The 18,735-nt window shown below is 38.3% G+C and overlaps 1 protein-coding gene across 1 annotated transcript in view; it reads left to right on the plus strand.

The window, feature by feature from the left end:
* The first annotated feature begins 1,656 nt into the window (after positions 1–1,656).
* Positions 1,657–18,735, plus strand: part of SYDE2 (synapse defective Rho GTPase homolog 2) — an 81,868-nt gene continuing 64,789 nt past the window's right edge. Inside the window, 1 exon segment of the mRNA XM_074266350.1 lies at positions 1,657–3,093. Coding sequence (XP_074122451.1) covers positions 1,869–3,093 — 1,225 coding nt within the window. The 5' untranslated portion in view covers positions 1,657–1,868.

Genomic DNA, 18,735 nt, shown 5'->3' on the forward strand with positions numbered 1-18,735 from the left:
AATCATATCCCCCAGAGCCCATCCCCCTCCCCATTCCCTGATTCACCTAGAAAAAAAAATAAAGATAGATCCAAATTTAATAAATGTTCATGACTTGATAGTGTAGTAATTGAAAGCCATGCATGCATGCATCCAGATGGAAGGATGTCAAAAGCTGCATGGTAGTAAAAGAATAAAGACAGAGATAAGGCTAACTGGATTAATGATTAAGGGGGTTGTTGTTGGCCCTGGAAAGCAGTTTCTTTAGCTGTTCTAGAACCCCGTTATTCTTTGATTCCTTTTTGGTCCTATTTCAGATCATTCAATGACCTAGATGGGAATTTGGATCACAGTTAAATATTTTAAAGAACAAATTAATTTGCAGATCAGTTATTTATAATTCACAATCACTGATACAACTGAAAATTAAAGCAAAACTTCAACCACAGATTCTTTATGTCTACTGTTACTGTGGCCATAGAGAACTTTAGGGGGACTATGTTCCTGGAGATAATACTTGTTGCTGAATTTCATTTCATAAACTTGGTGTATGTTATCAAAAGTGATTTGAATACTGGTATTTTTCAATTAAAAAATTAACAAGAAGGAAAAAAAAAACCACCTATGGTTCTTCAACAAAACTTAAAAAGTTTTCCTAGTAATAGCCATTAAGCATTTCAAATGATTCAGTAAAAGAAAAACACATTCGTTTTATATTGATGTATATATTAATGCTCTTTCTCTGGACACAGAGGAGCTGGGTTCAGATCCTGTCTTTTCCACCTCTGTAGAACATAAACAAGCATAATGTCCACACCCCCAGGTCCGTTATCTCACGAATTAGAACGAGGACTAGATAAATGTCTGAGGTCACTTCTAGATTTAGATCTACCTTTAGATTTGATAAATGCTCATGACTTGATAGTGTAGTAACTGAAAGCCACGGAAGGAATGCTCATCAGTGTCCTCATTGTACCAGAAGGTTCTAAGGGAGGGAGCATCGTGCCATGGAAAGTACACTAGCTTTGCAATGGGAACGTTATGGGCTGAAAGACCAGGGTGTGTGGCCTTGCTTAAATGCCTTCATTTATCCTACTTTTTTTCTCCTACATTCCTAGGGGAACTCCACGGTCCCCTTCCAGCTCTAAATCTACGCTCCTAGGGGACCTCAGTTTCTTAAATTGCAAAGACTGGGCTCTCTGGTACCTTTGCGGACCTAAATCAGTGCAAGCCCGAAAGGCCCGGAAAGGAGACTTTTCCAGCAGGAGTTACAAGCGGCGAGCGCCTCTTGGTGTGCCCGGGGCGCCTGGCACCTAGCACCTAGGTGTCCAAGGGCTGGCCACCGGCTCCTTATCTCCGCCGTCCGCCCGCAGGCAGGATGCCTTCCCGAGATGGAGCCCGCAGTTCGGGAGCCCACACGCGCTCCTTCTCTTACCCGTCAAAACAGCCGGGGCGCGAGCACATGCTGGGACTTGCAGTGCATGGGGGTCCAGCTGGGGGGAACCCGGCCGACCACCCGACAGCCCGAGGAGGAGCCCGCCCTCGCCCCCACTCCGCAGAGCCAGAAAGGCGCGAGAACCCGGGGAGAGGCGGGGGCTCCTCATCAGTCTCGGAGCCGGCGCTGCCCCCCTCCCCGCCGCAGCCCCCGGCGCGTGGCCCCCGCGCGCCCCTAGTCGAGCCCCCGGCCGGCGGAGCATGCGCGCTGGCGCCGCTCCCATCCCCGCCCCCTTCCCCCGGCTAAGTTATGCCAAGTATGTGAGGAGCCGGGGAGGCGGGAGGCGGGTTCGAGAGCCACCGCCGGCCATGGGGCGCTGCCGCCGCCGCTGCCGCTGCCGCCGCCGCCGCCCGCCGGAGCCAGGGCCGGGGGCGCCGAGGCAGGCGCGCGGGCCATGGCGGAGCCTCTGAGGAGAACCTGGTCCCGGCTGCGGGGCAAGCGCGCGTCCCGCGGGGCCGCGCGTCCGGAGCGGGAGCGCGCGCGGCCCGAGGAGCCCCGCGCTCCCCCCGCGCCGCTCGCCCCCGGCGAACCCGAGGGCGAGGACGCGGGCCCGGCCGCCCCCTGCGCGCGCTCGCCCCGCGGCCGCGGCCGTGGCAGCAGCCTCGGGCCCCCTCTGTCCCGGCGGTCCAGTCCGGGCGGCCGCGGACTGCGGGAGGCGGAGGGCCCGGACCTGGAGGAGGAGGACGAGGACTACTATGAGAACCTGCCCGGCCCCGAGGGCGAGGGCTGGGGCGAGGGTTCGGCCGCCCCCGCCGCCGCCGCCGCCGGCGGCAGCTCCTCCCCAGGGGCGGGAGGCGGCCGCCTGGAGACGGGCCGGCTGCGCTCCCAGCTCCAGGAGGCCTATTATTTACTCATCCAGGCCATGCACGACCTGCAGCAGGTGTCCCCGCCCCAGGCGCCGTGGCCGGGGCTAGAAGGACACCGGCCGCCGACTCCGGCTCCTCCTCCGCCCTTCCCTCCCCCTCCCCGTCCTCTCCCCCCAGTCCTCTGCTCCCCCCCTTCTCCTGCTCTCCTTCCCCCCCCTCCTTCTCTTCCCCCTCCTACCTCTCCCCCTCCGCCCCCGCGGCTTCCCCCTCCCCGGACGCGGAGCCTGGACGGCCTCCTAGTCCGTTCGCGGCCGCCGCTGCAGAGGTGGTCCAGCGACAGCGCGGTCCGGTACAGCGCGCGGCCGGCCCCTCCGCCGTCCAGCTGTGCTGGCCGGGACCGCGGCGCTCCTGAGCCACGTGGAGGGGCGATGGACAGCGCGGGGCCGGGCTGCTCCTCCCTCGCGGGACCGGCCGGCTGCGGGAGCTTGCTTCCCTCGGCTAAGAGGAGCGGGGCGAGTGCGGGCGGGGAGTTGAGCCCCGGGGGCAGTCCGGCGGCGCCCTTGGGGCTATCCCGAAGCAAAGGGGACGGCCCCGAGGGTCCCTTCTTTAAGCCGCCCGTGGTCACTGTGAAGAAGCTGCAAAAGTGGATGTATAAAGGACGCCTGCTGTCTCTGGGAATGAAGGCGCGCGGGGGTGGGTCTCCGTCCCCCAAAGCCCTGGACCCTCGGGCAGCCCCGCAGTGCCTCGGAACTCTGAAAATGCAGGAGAGCAAAGCCTGTGGCGTCCCCGCGGACCAAAGAATTATGCTGACAGGTAGGGGACCGCGAAGCTCTAACACTTTTCCAGTCGCTAACTGGCAGATAAAACACTTTCTAATGATTTGTGACGGATTTTGGCTTTTTGATGGAGAATGTTTATGTATATTGACTCGTAGTAACAAAAGTGCGTAGATTGTCACTTAGTGACAACTTTTAAGGTAACTTTGTAGCAGATTTAATCATTTTCGTGTTTGGGTTTTTTTTTTTGTTGTTGTTTTGTTTTGTTTTTAAACTTTCTAACACACTTTTTTAGACACTTGAAGTTTTTTCTCTAAAGAGCCTTTGTGAATGTTCTCAACGTAGCCAGCTGTGAGTTAACTGTTACAACATTTCTGCTTTTAAGAACTGGGTGGTGCTTTCCTCAGTCTTTGTAGCTCTAGGCAAAACCCTAGACTTTTGTGGAGTTTGTGAATTTGAATTTGTTCCAGTGTAGAATTTACACAATAAATAAGCTTTTATTTTAATCTCTCTTTTCTCTCTTCAACAAAGAATTTTAATGTGATTTGGGGGGGGTTGTTGCTCGAGTAGAGTTCCACTTGCACCCGTTACTCAAATTAAATAATGACTTTTGCTTTCATAACTGGCTATTTTTAAATCCACAGAATCATATTTGACTATTACCATTGATCTTAATCATCAATATTTTCAAGTAGTCCTGCTAAACTGTAATAAACTAAGTTGGAATTTTTATTTCATTTTAACTAGCAAAAATAACAAAGAGCAAAATTTTAATAAAAGGATTGAAAACTGAACTGTATACATTGAATTATTACTTTCTTTATTGAAGTAGAATAGTATTGGGGCATAACACTTTTTTAGGTGTTCATGCTGCTATGAGATGTCAGAGCTGGAAATTGAGAGGTTGGTTGTCTCCTGAGTCTTTGAGCTGAGGATTGATTAGGAAGACTTGAGTCCATCTTCTTCCTCAGATGTTTACCAGTTGAGAGTGACCCCGGACAAGCTATGTAACTCCTCTGTGTCTCATTTTTATTATCTCTGAATCAAGGTAGTGTAGATTAGTTGGCTTATGGCTCTATCTATCTGATGCCATAAATTGATTAACCCTCTTTAAAAAGGTTAGAAAATGTTTTTGAAAAAATGTTCATTTTAATGATGTTTTTTGAGTTTTGATTCACTTATTGGCATGTCTTTGAGTGTATGTTCTTCAATACAAATGGTGGACTTTTGGATGACTTATTTTAGCATTTATTGCCATTAATGTCTGTTAATGTAATTTTAAGATTCTAAATGTTGATATTTAAATTTTAATGTAAAAGCATTATAAAGTAAGCTTCAGCATAATTTGACTAGCATTTTATATGAAAGATTTAAGTTGAATATAAATTCCACTTAATTGTCCTAAAAGTATTACAGAGTTTAGAAATTCATTAACAGATGTGTTGTATCAATGATTATGGTGGGAAAAAAGTTTAGACAAGTTCTGGGCACATTGAGGCATATATGAAAGTATGTTTTGTATACTTATAGAGGAGAAAAAGAAACATGAATTTTAAACAGTTTTGTTGAATAAGAATTTTTGAAATAATTCTATGCAACTAATTTGCTGATTGCTAATTTACTAATTATAAAATCTTAGTTTCACATCACAAGTGAAAAAATGAGATATTTTGCAATAAGTTGATTATTAAGCAAATATGGCATCCAGTTAAGTATTTATGAGCATTTTGTCATTTGGAAAATTCAGTGCTTTACCCTTTCTTTTTCTTGTAATTTTGGTTGTTGACGCTTTGTATAATTTTTAAATAGGAGATTATAAAGAGAGTGATGCAAAATTTTAGTCATATATTTTGTAACTTATTGTAAAACTTCTGTGCACTTTTATACTTTTGTTGGCATATACACACATTCATGCAAAAAACCCAAGCAACCGATTACCAAAGATAAGGCTAGATTAGTTGGAATTCTGCCAAAAAGAATTAGTTAAATGGACTGGCAAGATTTAAAGGAAATTAAAGTCCAGTATCCAAATTAATCATATCATAGGTAAGGTTATTCTCATGAATGAATTGTTGGTTTCATAAGAAATCTACTTTATTTGGGAAATCTTTTCTAGATAAATTCCCATTCATATAACACATTTAATCTTTAGATGATAGTTTACATATCCATTTCATTTTATTTTCCATGTTTACAATTATTAAATATCAGTTTAAGGGGATGATGCAGTGTAACTAATACTTACTAGAAATTCTCTCATTCTTTCTCTCTTTCATCCCTCCCAGCATCACACAATTAGTAAGTGTTAAATGTCTTACACTGGATTTGAACTCAGGTTCTTCTGACTCCAAGGTCTGCACTTCACTGAAATTCTCATGATATTCTCATAGACATTATGGAGAAATGTGAACAGTTAAATAGATTCAAGATTGATTAAATTACAATAATCCTGAAATTTGAATTACTGAATCCCTCTCATCCTGAGGCAACATGCTACAAGTCTCTGTCCTGAGCCAAATTCTGTCTTTTTAATAAAAGACCTAGCATCCTTACTAAATCTGCAGATGATATAGAGTGGGTATAGTAGCTGAGATGTTACATGACAATAAGGAAAAGGGGAAAAAAAAATTAGGATGGAGTGGAATGATAGACCAATTAAAATAGTAGAGATAAATACAAAATACTGCTCTTTAGCAAAAACAAAGAGAAGAAAAAAAAATTGAGTAATTGTAGACTGGAGAGATAAAAAGGCTTTGAGATGTTAAATTGAGTAAGCCTTGTAGATATATCATCCCAAAAAGTAACAAGACCTTGGTGGTTTTATTTAGTGGTTCAGTTTTGGTGATGTAGTGTTCTTTATTTGTCCTTGGGGTTTGTTTATTTGGCAAATATTCTGGAGTGATTTGCTATTTCCTTCTCCACTAGATTAAGGCAAACAGAAATAAAATGACCTATCCAGGGTCGCACAGCTAAAAGGTGTCTGAGTTTGAATTTAGATCTTCTTAATTCCAGGCCCAGTCCTCTGTTCACTGAACCACCTAGCAGCCTGCAAAGGCCTTAGGTAGCATTAATTGATATACTCTTAGTTGTCTATATATATTGCTTCTGAAGAATTGTGTTGAGGTCTGCATGCCTCATTTTATTATTTTTTTGATTTTTAAAAATTTTTTTCATTGAATCTTTTTATTTTCTTTTTTAATTATAGCTTTTTATTGACAAAACATATTCATGGATAATTTTTCAACATTGACCCTTGTAAAAACTTCTGTTCCAACTTTTCCCTTCCTCTCTATCCCCTCCCCTAGATGGCTGGTAGTCCCATACATGTTAAATATGTTAAAGTATATGTTAGATACTATACAGAAAAATTTGATTTAGAAAGAAAGTAAAAATAACCTTGGAAGAAAAACAAAACTGCAAGCAAACAACAGAAAGAGTGTAAATGTTAAGTTGTGGTCCACACTTATTTCCCAGTGTTCTTTCGCTGGGTGTATGCATGCCTTATTTTAGAAGGGACATTGATGAACTAAATCAAGCCCTAAAACATCTATCAGAATGGTGAATTGAAATTTTGTCATCTAGGAATAGTTGAAGAAGCTTGGGGATACTTTTTTCAGATGAAGAACAGATATGGCTGTCCTGTAAAAGAGGGATTAAAGTTAAAGACTCCAGTAGGGAGAATACTAAAATGACCAAGTTAAAGTTACATTGAGGCAGATCTTGGCCCAACATAAGGAAAAATTTACCAGTAATTAAATATTTGGTTAAAAAAAATGGATGATTTTCAGAAAATTAGTCATTCCCAGAAGTATTTAGATGAAAATTGGATGAATATTTGGTTAGTATTTTATAAAGAGAATTTGTGGATTAGGTAGAATTTCAAATAGTGCCTTTTCATGGTGCCTTTCAGTTCTGACATTTTGTGATAAGAAAGATTATAAGAAAAAATATAATTTATGGGTAGAAAATACTGCTTTTTTGAAAAAAGCTGAGCTTATTGAACATTTTAAGCAGAACTTAAGTTTCATTAAAGTCTATGGGTTAGAGTTATAATGCTATTGATTGAAGATATTCATGTGCAGAGAAGTAATTTACTTACCCAAGGCCACAAAAGGACAGAAGAGCCTTTTTATTTTTTTGAACTAGTTCTTAAAATTTTTTTTTCATAAGAGAGCAAATTGTTCACATTGTTACTATTCTTCATCATTTTGAAATGATGTCCTTTTCTAAGTGTGCACCTTCTTTGATTATAGCCAGATTAAAGTTGTTCTCACTAAGTATATTCTTTTTTTACATTGTTATCTATGAATTACTATCATAGTAATAGTAGTGATAGTAATAGTAATAGTGATAGTAATTCTATTTGTTTTTATTTTGACATCTATGATTTCATGCAAGTAGAGAGATTCCAGAGAGAGAACTTTCCCAGTGCACATGATGGTCTGTTCTCTGAGAGCTGAAGCACTGAGAGTTTATCTTTGTCCAGACTCTTGACTATAGTATGAGTCTGAGATATCTTCTAGATTCTGAGCTGAATTCTCTGTCCACTAGGCAATACCTCTTTTCTTCTTTTTACAAATATTTTGTTAATGCTTTTTAACATTACTGTTAATGTTCTCAATTCTTTCACCAGTATAATACTCAAACTTAAGCTAGTAGCTATATGTAGAACGCATGCTTCATTCTCATTGTCACTTTGTAGAAAGGCCAGAGTTCTGAACTCTTTTAATGTCTTCGTTCTTTATATTTATACAATTGTTATCACTTTGATTATTTTCCTGATTGTGTTTACTTTGTTCTGCATAAATTTATGCAGATTTTTTTCAAATCTCTTTGAATTCATAGTTATGTCTTTTGGAATAATAGATCCTACTACCTTAATATAACATAATTTGTCCAGCAATTCCCCACTTGATGAACAACCACTTTCTTTCCAGTTCTTTGCTATTATATAAAAAATGCTGCTATAAATATTTTCTCACACCCACATTTATTCATTTGTGTCTCAGATTATCTTTATTTCTCACAGAATTTGATCAGGATGAGAAGTCTATGAAACAAGATTAATTTATACAGAGACCAAGCTTGAGGCAATTGAAATGTGATCAAATACTGTGGATCTTGCTTACAAGTATCTTGTCTTCTCAGTGTTCTGAGACTAGATGTGTTTCCACGGAGAGCAAGCCTGTAGTAACTAGAATATTTTAATTGTGTGTCTCCAGTAGCAAGTATTTTGTTCTCTTAATGTTATATAATTGAGCTGACATTTGTTTTTCCTCCTCCTTCCTAGAGGTATGATGTCCCCAGGTGTTGCATATTGGGCATGTTTTTTTTAATGCATCAATCAGTTGGGCTGCCTTTTTTCCCTCCCCTCCCTTACAATTCCCCCTCTTCCTTCCCTATTAGCTTCCCTCCACACAACTGTCTGGTGACTATAGGGAAAGGGGTGGGGAAGATTGTGGGGGGAGGGGATGGGAAGGGAAAGAAAGCAGATAAAGAAGACTGGAAGACCTCAAGATGTCTGTGTTCACATTTCCCAATTTCAGAATTGTGTGTGTATGTGTATTCTTTCCTTCTATCTTTGACATCATTTATATGTCTGGTTTATTACCAGGTCAAAGAGTAATTTAAAGACTCTATAACATAATTCCAAATTGTTTTCCAGAGTGTTTGGATTAATTTAAATTCCACCAGTGGAACATTAGTTATTTCCAACAGTCTCACCAGCATTAATCAATTTGGTTTTTTTAATCCTTTTACCAATCTGATGGATAGGTGGTAAAACTTTCAGGGGGTTTAATTTGAATTTTTATTATTAGTGATCTGGAACACTTTCATCTGGTTAATTGATACTTTGCATTTCTCTCTCTTTCTCTCTCTCTCTCTCTCTCTCTCTCTCTCTCTCTCTCTCTCTCTCTCTCTCTCTCTCTCTCTCTCTTCTCTCTCTCTCTTTCTCTCTCTTTCTCTCTCTGAAAACTACCTATTTGTATTTTTTGAATCTTGATTCTTTGAGAAATGACTTATTTATTACATATTTGTATCACTTCCCTACATACCTTGGATTACAGAACTTTATCAGAGATATTTGCTACAGAGTTTTCTCTCCCTCAAATTAACTCCTTTTATCTGGCTTTGTTGATTTTGTTCATGGCAAAGGTTTCAATTTTATGTAATCAGAATTGCCCATTTTATCTTCAGAAATTATAATCTCTGTATTCCTGTATGGTTATGAGGTTTTTCCCCCATAGTCACAATTGCTTAATTATCGCTTTCCATTTTCTTCAAAATTTTTAATACTGTATTCTTTTTAAAATTAATTTTATAATTATAACATTTGTTGACAGTACATATGCATAGGTAATTTTTTACAACATTATCCCTTGTACTCCCTTCTGTGTCGAATTTTCCCCCTCCTTCCCTACACCCCTCCCCTAGATGGCAGGCATTCCCATACATATTAAATATGTTATAGTATATCCTAGGTACAATATATATGTGCAGAACCGAATTTTGTTGTTGTTGTTGTTGCAAAGGAAGAATTGGATTCGGAAAGATAAAAATAACCTGGGGAGAAAAACAAAAAAATGCAAGCAGTTTACACTCATTTCCCAGTGTTCCTTTTCTGGTGTAGCTGATTCTGTCCATTATTGATCAATTGGAATTGGATTAGCTCTTCTCTATGTTGAAGATATCCACTTCCATCAGAATACATCCTCATACAGTATCATTGTTGAAGTGTATAATGATCTCCTAGTTCTGCTCATTTCATTCACCATAAGTTCATGCAAGTCTCTCCAAGCCTCTCTGTATTCCTCCTGCTGGTCATTTCTTACAGAGCAATAATATTCCATAACATTCATATACCATAATTTACCCAGCCATTCTCCAATTGATGGACATCCATTCATTTTCCAGTTTCTAGCCACTACAAAAAGGGCTGCCACAAACATTTTGGCACATACAGGTCCCTTTCCCTTCTTTAGTATTTCCTTGGGATATAAGCCCAGTAGTAGCACTGCTGGATCAAAGGGTATGCACAGTTTGATAACTTTTTGGGCATAGTTCCAGATTGCTCTCCAGAAGGGTTGGATTCTTTCACAACTCCACTAACAATGCATCAGTGTCCCAGTTTTCCCACATCCCCTCCAACATTCATCATTATTTGTTCCTGTCATCTTAGCCAATCTGACAGGTATGTAGTGGTATCTCAGATCTGTCTTAATTTGCATTTCTCTGATCAATAGTGATTTGGAACACTCTTTCATATGAGTGGAAATAGTTTCAATTTTATCATCTGAAAATTGTCTGTTCATATCCTTTGACCATTTATCAATTGGAGAATGACTTGATTTCTTATAAATTAGAGTCAATTCTCTGTATATTTTGGAGATGAGGCCTTTATCAGAACCTTTAACTGTAAAAATGTTTTCCCAATTTGTTACTTCCCTTCTAATCTTGTTTGCATTAGTTTTGTTTGTAGAAAAGCTTCTTAATTTGATGTAATCAAATTTTTCTATTTTGTGATCAGTAATGATCTCTAGTTCTCCTTTGGTCCCAAATTCCTTCCTCCTCCACAAGTCTGAGAGGTAAACTATCCTATGTTCCTCTAATTTATTTATGATCTCATTCTTTATGCCTTAATCATGGACCCATTTTGATCTTATCTTAATAATGTATTCTTCTATAAGTAACATCCCTGTCTTCACTGAAAAATTTGAATCTACTACTGGAGAACTCCCTTTTCAACTTCATCTCACATCTCTCAGCTATTTCCCTCCACTTTTATTTCCATTGGCCTCTTCCTAGATAAAGCAGTGGCCTTTCTCATTGTTAGAGCAGACTTAAACTTTTTTTAAAATTATTTTTAAAAGCTTTTTATTTTACCAAACTCATAAAATACAGTTTTCAACATTAACCTTTGCAAAAACTTGTGTTCTAATTTTTTCTCCCTCCCCACCCCCATTTTTGTAGGCTGCAAGCAATCCAATATAGGTTAAAGATGTAAAATTCTTCTCAACATATTTCCATGTTTATCATGTTGCACAAGAAAAATCAAAAGGTGAAAAAAAAAAGCAAACAACCATCACACACTCAAAAAAACCAAAAATATGAAAATACTATGATTTGATCCACATTCAGTCTCTATATAGTTCTCTTTTGGATGAGGATAGCTCTTTCCATTATAAGTCTATTTGAGTTGCCTTGAAACACTATTGTTAAAAACAGCCCAGTCCATCACAGTTGATAATCTTGTTGTTGTATATGATGTGCTTAGTTCACTTAGCATCAGTTCATTTAAGTCTTTCCATGTTTTTTTGAAATTATCCTACTTGTCATTTCTTATAGAACAACAATATTCCATTACCTTAATTACCATAACTTATTCAGCCATTCTCCAAATGATGGGCACTCACTCAGTTTCCAGTTCCTTGCCACTACAAGAAGTGCTGCTACAAATATTTTTGCACAGTGGGTCCTTTTCCCCTTTTAATGATCTCTTTAGGATATAGACCCAGTAAAAACACTTCTGGATCAAAGGGTATGCACAGTTTGATAGCTTTTTTGGGCATGTTTCCACGTGGCTTTCCAGAATGGTTGGATCAATTCACAACTTCATCAACAATGTATTATTGTTTCAGTTTTCCCACATCCTCTCTAGCATTTATCATTATTTTTTCCTGTCATTTTAGACAATCTGAGAAGTGTGAGAATGATACCTTAGAGTTGTCTTAATTTGCATTTTTTTAGTCAATTTTGATTTGAAGGTTTTTTTTAATATGACTAAAAGTAATCTTAATTTCATTGTCTGAAAATTGTTCATATCCGAAGGCAGATTTTTCTCTCCCTTTGATCCCATTGTTTCCTATCTTCACTAGCATATTGATTTCTCTAGCTTCTCTGCTCTTTTACTAATCTTCAGTCTCTATTGGCTGCTTCCTTGCTGCCCACAAACATACCCATCTTTCCTTATTCTTTAAAAAAAGTCCTCATTAGTCATTTGCATGTACACTTATTAACTCACTCACCTATATCTTTCCTCTCTTTCATGCTTAGATTCCTTGAGTAATCACTACCTTTATTTTCTCCCTTCTTCTGCTTCTAAACTTTCAGCATTTTGACTTCCAACCTCATCATTCAACTGAAAACTGCTCTTTCCTTGCTCTCTTAATTGCCAAATCTAATGGCCTCTTCTTAATCTTCATTCTTTTCCTGTCTCTTTGATCATTCTTCTCCTGTTCTAGATCTTCCATTTTATATTCATTTACTATTAATAAGTCCTTACAAAATTCTTTCCTGGTCCCTCATCTCTTTCCCCTCTATATTATCTTGATTGGTGTTCTCATCAACCTCCTTGGGTTCATTTGTCTTTATGGAGATGATTCTCTATTCATCCAGTCATAATCTTTCCTGACCATGGATTCTGAATTATCACCTACCTATAGGACTTCTTGAATTGGATGTTTGCCTCCTCTATTCCTCACTTTCACTGCACTTTTATCTAATCTCAATAATTACCAGTGGGTTGTGGTCAATAAATAGATTGAATATAAAATCCATTTCTTGACTTTAAAGCCTATCCACAAGCTGACTCCCTTGTACTTTCACGGTCTGACTCTTTGCCCTTAGGGTCCCTTTTCCTCTCTTGGATGGCTCCTTTCAGGACCTCCATTTAAGCCAGCCATCTCTTCTTGTCCTACCATACTGCCCTATTCTAGATTTTTTTCATCATTCCTCTATGATGTACACCTTCTCTCCTGTCTCCTTGTTTTTAGTTTTCTTTTATGTATTCTTTTTCCTTTTAAAATGTAAGGTCCTTGAGGTCAGGGAGTTTTTGCTTATATTTATGATCCCAGCTCATAGCATAAGAGTCTGATACATAGTTCTTAATAAATTAGTTCTTAATAAATTCTTGTTAACTGATTAATTGCATTTTTTTCTCCCATCCCCCCATTCTTCAATCCCACAAAACTGATTTGTTGTTCATACACTGAACTCTCCATCTCCCAACTCTAAACCTTTTTCTTAGCTTTCCCCCTTAGCTGAAAATCTCTCCTCACAAACTCCTGGCTTCTAGATTTTCTAGCTTTCTTCAAGACTTAACTGTATTGCAAGTGCCTTTTCCTAGTTCTTCCCATTGTTAGTGACTTTCTGCTAAGATAGTTTCTTTACATTGTATATATCTTTTATGAACAGAGTTATTTTCATGTTGTCTCTCCTACTAGAATTTGAGCTTTTTGAGGACAGGTTGTTTTTGCCTTTCTTTGCAACCCTAAAATTTAACACAGTGTCCTCAAACTTATTCGACTTTTATTCCCTCTTCATCTCACAATCTTTGGACAACATCCATCATTCTTTCTTTTTTTGATCTCTGAACCCATAGTTCTTCACTTGAAGGCTAGTTTCTCCACTAGTACTTTCTTAAATAATATTTAAACATTTAAAATTCTGAGCTTAACGTGGAAATTTTTACAATATTTTATCTTTGTTATTTGTCTTTAATTTTTGAAAGGGACCAAGAGGACCATGGGTAATGTCTTGAGAATTGGATTTAAGTGAGGCAGAGTTGCATAAAATCATCAGTTTCACTCTTTCTTCCAGAGCCCTTGAAGTCCAGAAGCAGGACAAAAGTCAAAATGACCTTCGATGTCTTGGGATGCAGTGGATGACCTTAGTGTCTTTGAAATCTGACTGAGTGCATGACCTTAGTGTCTTTGATGTCTAAGTAACCTCTAAGCACTCTGTAGTGTTTGCTTCAGCTACTTCATGGCTACTGGAACAAATTGTTCTCAGCTATTCATTCCATATTGGTGGTGGTGGGGGGGTCTTCACATTCTTAGGTAGATATTCCCCTAAACTTACCAATGTATAAGAGACCTATCAATTACCCTGGACCTGGTTTAACTCATCGGCTGAGATAGTTTTACTTGGGTGGGGCTGCTGTACTTGTTACAATTTTTTGGAGTCCCAGGTAAGATTTGAGAGATGGACACCAAAAGTAGATGAACAGCCTTCAAAAGGACTCAGCAAGCCCTCACAGCAAAGGCAAATTACTTAGCCATGTATAAAGTAGAACAGAAAAAGAAATATCCATACAATTGCAATTCTCAAAGTACAGTTTGCTTTTCTAAGTACTGATCGATTTACCAGTAGCTTTTATAACTGTTCCAGTGATTGTTTCCTCTGAACTTCCTTCTGTTCAATTCTGTGCATTTTGAAAAAGTTGTTTCAGTGATCTTCTTTTCTTTTTTGGGCAACCATCAATAGGTTTCTCTCCATTAGTTCCACTTTTTCCAATGAAAAGGTAAGGAAAAGAAAAAAGTGACTTTTCTAACAGATATGACTAATGATCGTATTAGTATTTGAAAAAACGTATGTACTGTTAAATATTTGGGCTATTGCCTCCCTATCAGGAGAGTAAATATCAGAGTTCATCACTTCTGCAGAAATAGCTATTGAATCAATTGAAGTTTTTCAAAGTTATATATTTTTTATGGTAGTGGTCTTATAGTATGATTTATTCCTCTGGTTCTGGTTACTTCATTCTATATCAATTCATACAAGTCCTCCCAGGTTTTCTCTGAAACAGTTTCTTTCATCTTTTCTTATGGGAATAATATTCATTATATTCATATGCCATAATTTGTTAAACTGTTCCTTGGTTGTATATGTACCTTTTTATCTCATATCTTCCTATTTTCTCAAGCATATTGCTTCTAGCATATTGTTTGTCAACTATATCCTACAGAACTTCTGTGTCAACTGATCTACTAGGGTCTTTCTTCTTTGCCCACAAACATGCCCAAGTCTTTCACATTCTTATATGAAGAGGAGTAGCATATAAGAAGACTGGAATGGTAAGAAGGACTAGAATGTGAAGGTCTTTAAAAGCTAAAGGATTTAATACTGGATCTTAGAGGTAATAGGGAATCCTTGGAATGTTTTGAGTTGGAGATGTTTAGGATATGAGACCTGCATTTTTGGAAAATCAGACAGCTGAGCAAAAGATGGATTAAAGTGGGGAGAAACATGAAGCAGGGAGACCATCCAGTAGGCTATGTCAACAGTCCAGAGCCCTTTTTTTTGGGGGGGGGATGTCACAGTATCAGAGGAGAGAAGTATACATTTATAAAAGATAATAGTAAGGTAGAACTGACAGGATTTAACAGCTTTTTGGATATGAGGGGATAAGAGAATGAGTTGTCAAGAAAGATACTGTCATTGCTAGTCTGGGGATGACTGGGAAGATAATGGCACCCTATATAGTAATAGGGAAATTAGGAAGAGGAAACACAGCTGCCACTATATCACTGCCTTACTCAGTAAATTCCAATGACTCCCTGTTACTTCAAGGATTAAGTTTAAACTGTTTGCTATTTAAAGCTCTTCACAACTTGTTCTCTTACTATATTTATAGTTTTCTTATACATTAACTCTGCTCTCAGTGTACACTATATCCATACTATTTTGCTTGAGATGGGGACCTCAGAATCTCTCTCTCCTTACCTACGTTCCTTTGTACTAGTGGTCCCTTTAGGGTGGAAATGTACTCCTTCATTCAATCTTGGAAACCTTGGTTCCTTTTAAGACTCAGCACAAGTATTCCTTTCTATAAGAAGAAGCCTTTTCTATTCCCTTCAGCTGTTTGCACTCTTTTCTCCCAACACAATATTTTATTTTGTAGATGTTCTCTATATACTTATTTATATACATATTGATTTCCCTGTTACAATGCAAATAGTTTTTAAGAGCAGTGTCTATTTTGCTTCTGTTTTTGTGTCTTCAATGCTTAATATATGCTTCTTGATTGATTGATAATAATATCAATGGAATGCAGAGCTTATACATGGTCCAGGTTATCAGCATCCACATCTCTATTGATAAATGGTCACAATTCTGAAATTGTGTATGGAAAAGGCTGGTTATATCTGTCTCTAAGCTTTTTTAGCCTTCTCTATTCCCTTTATGTGTCTGTAACTGTAACATTAGGCAAGAAATGGACTGCCCCTGTACCCAGGTCACTGGTGAGTGAAGTCTCCTTAGAATCTACATGACTGGTTCTATCACTTCTTTTCTCCTGTTTATTGTGTAGTAAGAGTGCCTTTTCAATCAGAAATTGTTCTAATGTATTATTTTCATCATCCCTTATTCATTCTGGGTCCTGTTTTAGATGGATGAATTACCCAATCTTAGAGACTGATTTCCATAGTGTTCCTTGTCTGCTATAATTGCTTTCTCACCTTGGAAGCTAGAATCTAAAACAGTTTGCAAGCATTTATTAGTTACCTAAGATACACCAGATACTTTGCTAAGACCTGGGAATAATAGAAAGGTAGGTAAAAAGGACTCAATCTTTACCATCAAGGAGCTTGTATTTGACTAAGGGTAACAAAGCATCACATGTAAGTAAGTATGAAATTTATTTGAAGTAAATACAAGATAGTTTTAGTGGGGAGTGAAGAGGCATTTGCAGGGAAGAGCACTAGTAAAGATCTCATGTGGAATATGTCCTGTTAGGGTCTTTGCAGGAAGAAAGGCATTTTCAGAAGTGGAGATGAAGAAAGGAATGCATTCTAGGTATAGGGTACAGCCTGTGCAGAGGAACAAATGTTCCTTTGTTCAGCTGTTATTGAAGTTTAATTATTAGTTTCTTATAGAAATGGCGATAAATCTATTTGTTTTTCAATTTCCATCTGAAAATGCTCTTGGAATGAACTAGTTTCATTCGCTATCATGCCAGGCTTCCACAATCAGTATCCATTTCTTTCCATTTAACAAGGAGAATCAAATATTTGCTACAGGCAGGGAGTTTCTATTCCATAATCACTTCAAGAATTAATGGGGCATTGAACTTTGAAAAAGAACTATCTATTGGCCAATGGGCTGGTGTTAAGCCCCTCTTTGCTTTAACTTTGGCTGGCAAGAGACATTGGCTGTTACCAGGACCATACTTGTAGCATTTCTAATATGGTAGAACTTGTTAACAGCATTTGACAATCCAGTCATCCTCATATCATAATGAGACATTAGAGAAGGATTTGTGAAGGCTTTTGAGATTAATCAAATTGGTGATTATTTTTTTTTTAATGTTATGAATTTGTAGTAGTAATAGTAATAGTAGTGTGCTATTAGTCATTTTATGTAGTTATGTATTTAATAATTATGCATGGGCTAATTTGTTCCTAATTGAGAAGATTATTTCAGAAACTTAGTTATTATACATAGTTATAAATATTATCATGTTGAATCAGGCCTTAAGATTACTTAGGAATTATGAATCCATTTGCCAGCTATCCTGCATTTGTAAATTTTAATTGGTACCCATTACTCAGACTTAAATTCAAAAGTAAGTGGCTTAGATTTATTTTTCATTTTGTTTTTAAAAATTAATTAAAATGTAATTAGGTATGTTTGGTTTTACATATATATATATGTATGTATATATATATATATATATATATATATATATATATATATATATATATATATACACACATATACATATCTTAACTAAATGATTGCTTTTGTGATAATGCCTAAGGATATATAAATTGTGGGGATAGGGAAGAAAATAAAAGAAAAAACTTACATAGTAACTTTATTATATTTTAAAAGTAATAGAAGTTGTACATAATAGGGAAAATTTTAATAAGTAATAAAAAAGTCATCCTGGTTTTCTAGTCTAATTTAGTTCAAACAGTCATTTAGAAACCCCAATGTATAAAGGCATTATGCTTTGTAAGGGATGATAACAAAAGAAAAGTCTCTCCCTTTAAAGGAGCTTGTACTCTCCGGGATATTAACAAAGTAGAAACAGATAAATATATACGTGATAATTTGAGAAGCAAGCACCAAGGGCATCAGAAAATTATAGGAAAATCAAAAGCTGCGTCTTGAAGGATCCTAGAGGTGAGGAGAGAGTATATTCCAGGTCTGAGGAATAGAATAGTATACAGAGTTGAAATTCATTCAAATTAACAAAACTTAATTATCTACTATGTGTTGGTTCTTGTGCTAGGTTGGGGGGTAGAGTGGGATAGGGATATAGACATAAAAATAACACTTCCTGTCTTCAAAGAGCTTATGTTCTGCCAAGGGAAAAATAACACATACTTATAAGTAAGAACACGTACTTATAAGTAAATACAAAATATATACAAAATGCTTATAAATTAAATTAATTGGGGGAGAGCTATGCTATTAATTGGAGGAAGTAGGAAAAGTCTCCTAAAGGGGGTGACACTTGAACTGGGATTTGAAGAAGTTTGGCAGTCTTAACAGGTGAACGTGAGAAAGGAAAATGGGGGCGGGGTGAGAATAGTCTGTGCTGGAGGCACAGAGGATAGTGATGATATGGGCAGGTGGATCTGTTTGGCAGATAAGGGTGTGAGGGGAAGTAATATGACTATCCCTGAAAGATTCACAGTCTGGTGACTATGGCCTGAATTAGAATTAGGCTGGTGACTGAGCAAAGAGAGAGAGAGAGAGATTGTGAGATATCACAGAATTAGAAACAAGATTTCATAATTGATTGTGTGAGAGAGAAGACTTTTGAGGAAAAGATAATAAGGTTCAGTTTTAAACATGTTCAGTTTGAGAGGCCTTTGTGTGTCCAGTTTTCCATGTCTACTATGCAATTAGAGATGGGGTACTGAAGCTCAGGAGAGAGACTAGGGCTGGA

The sequence above is a fragment of the Sminthopsis crassicaudata genome, chromosome 4 (genome assembly GCF_048593235.1).
Source record: "Sminthopsis crassicaudata isolate SCR6 chromosome 4, ASM4859323v1, whole genome shotgun sequence".
Taxonomy (NCBI): Eukaryota; Metazoa; Chordata; class Mammalia; order Dasyuromorphia; family Dasyuridae; genus Sminthopsis; species Sminthopsis crassicaudata.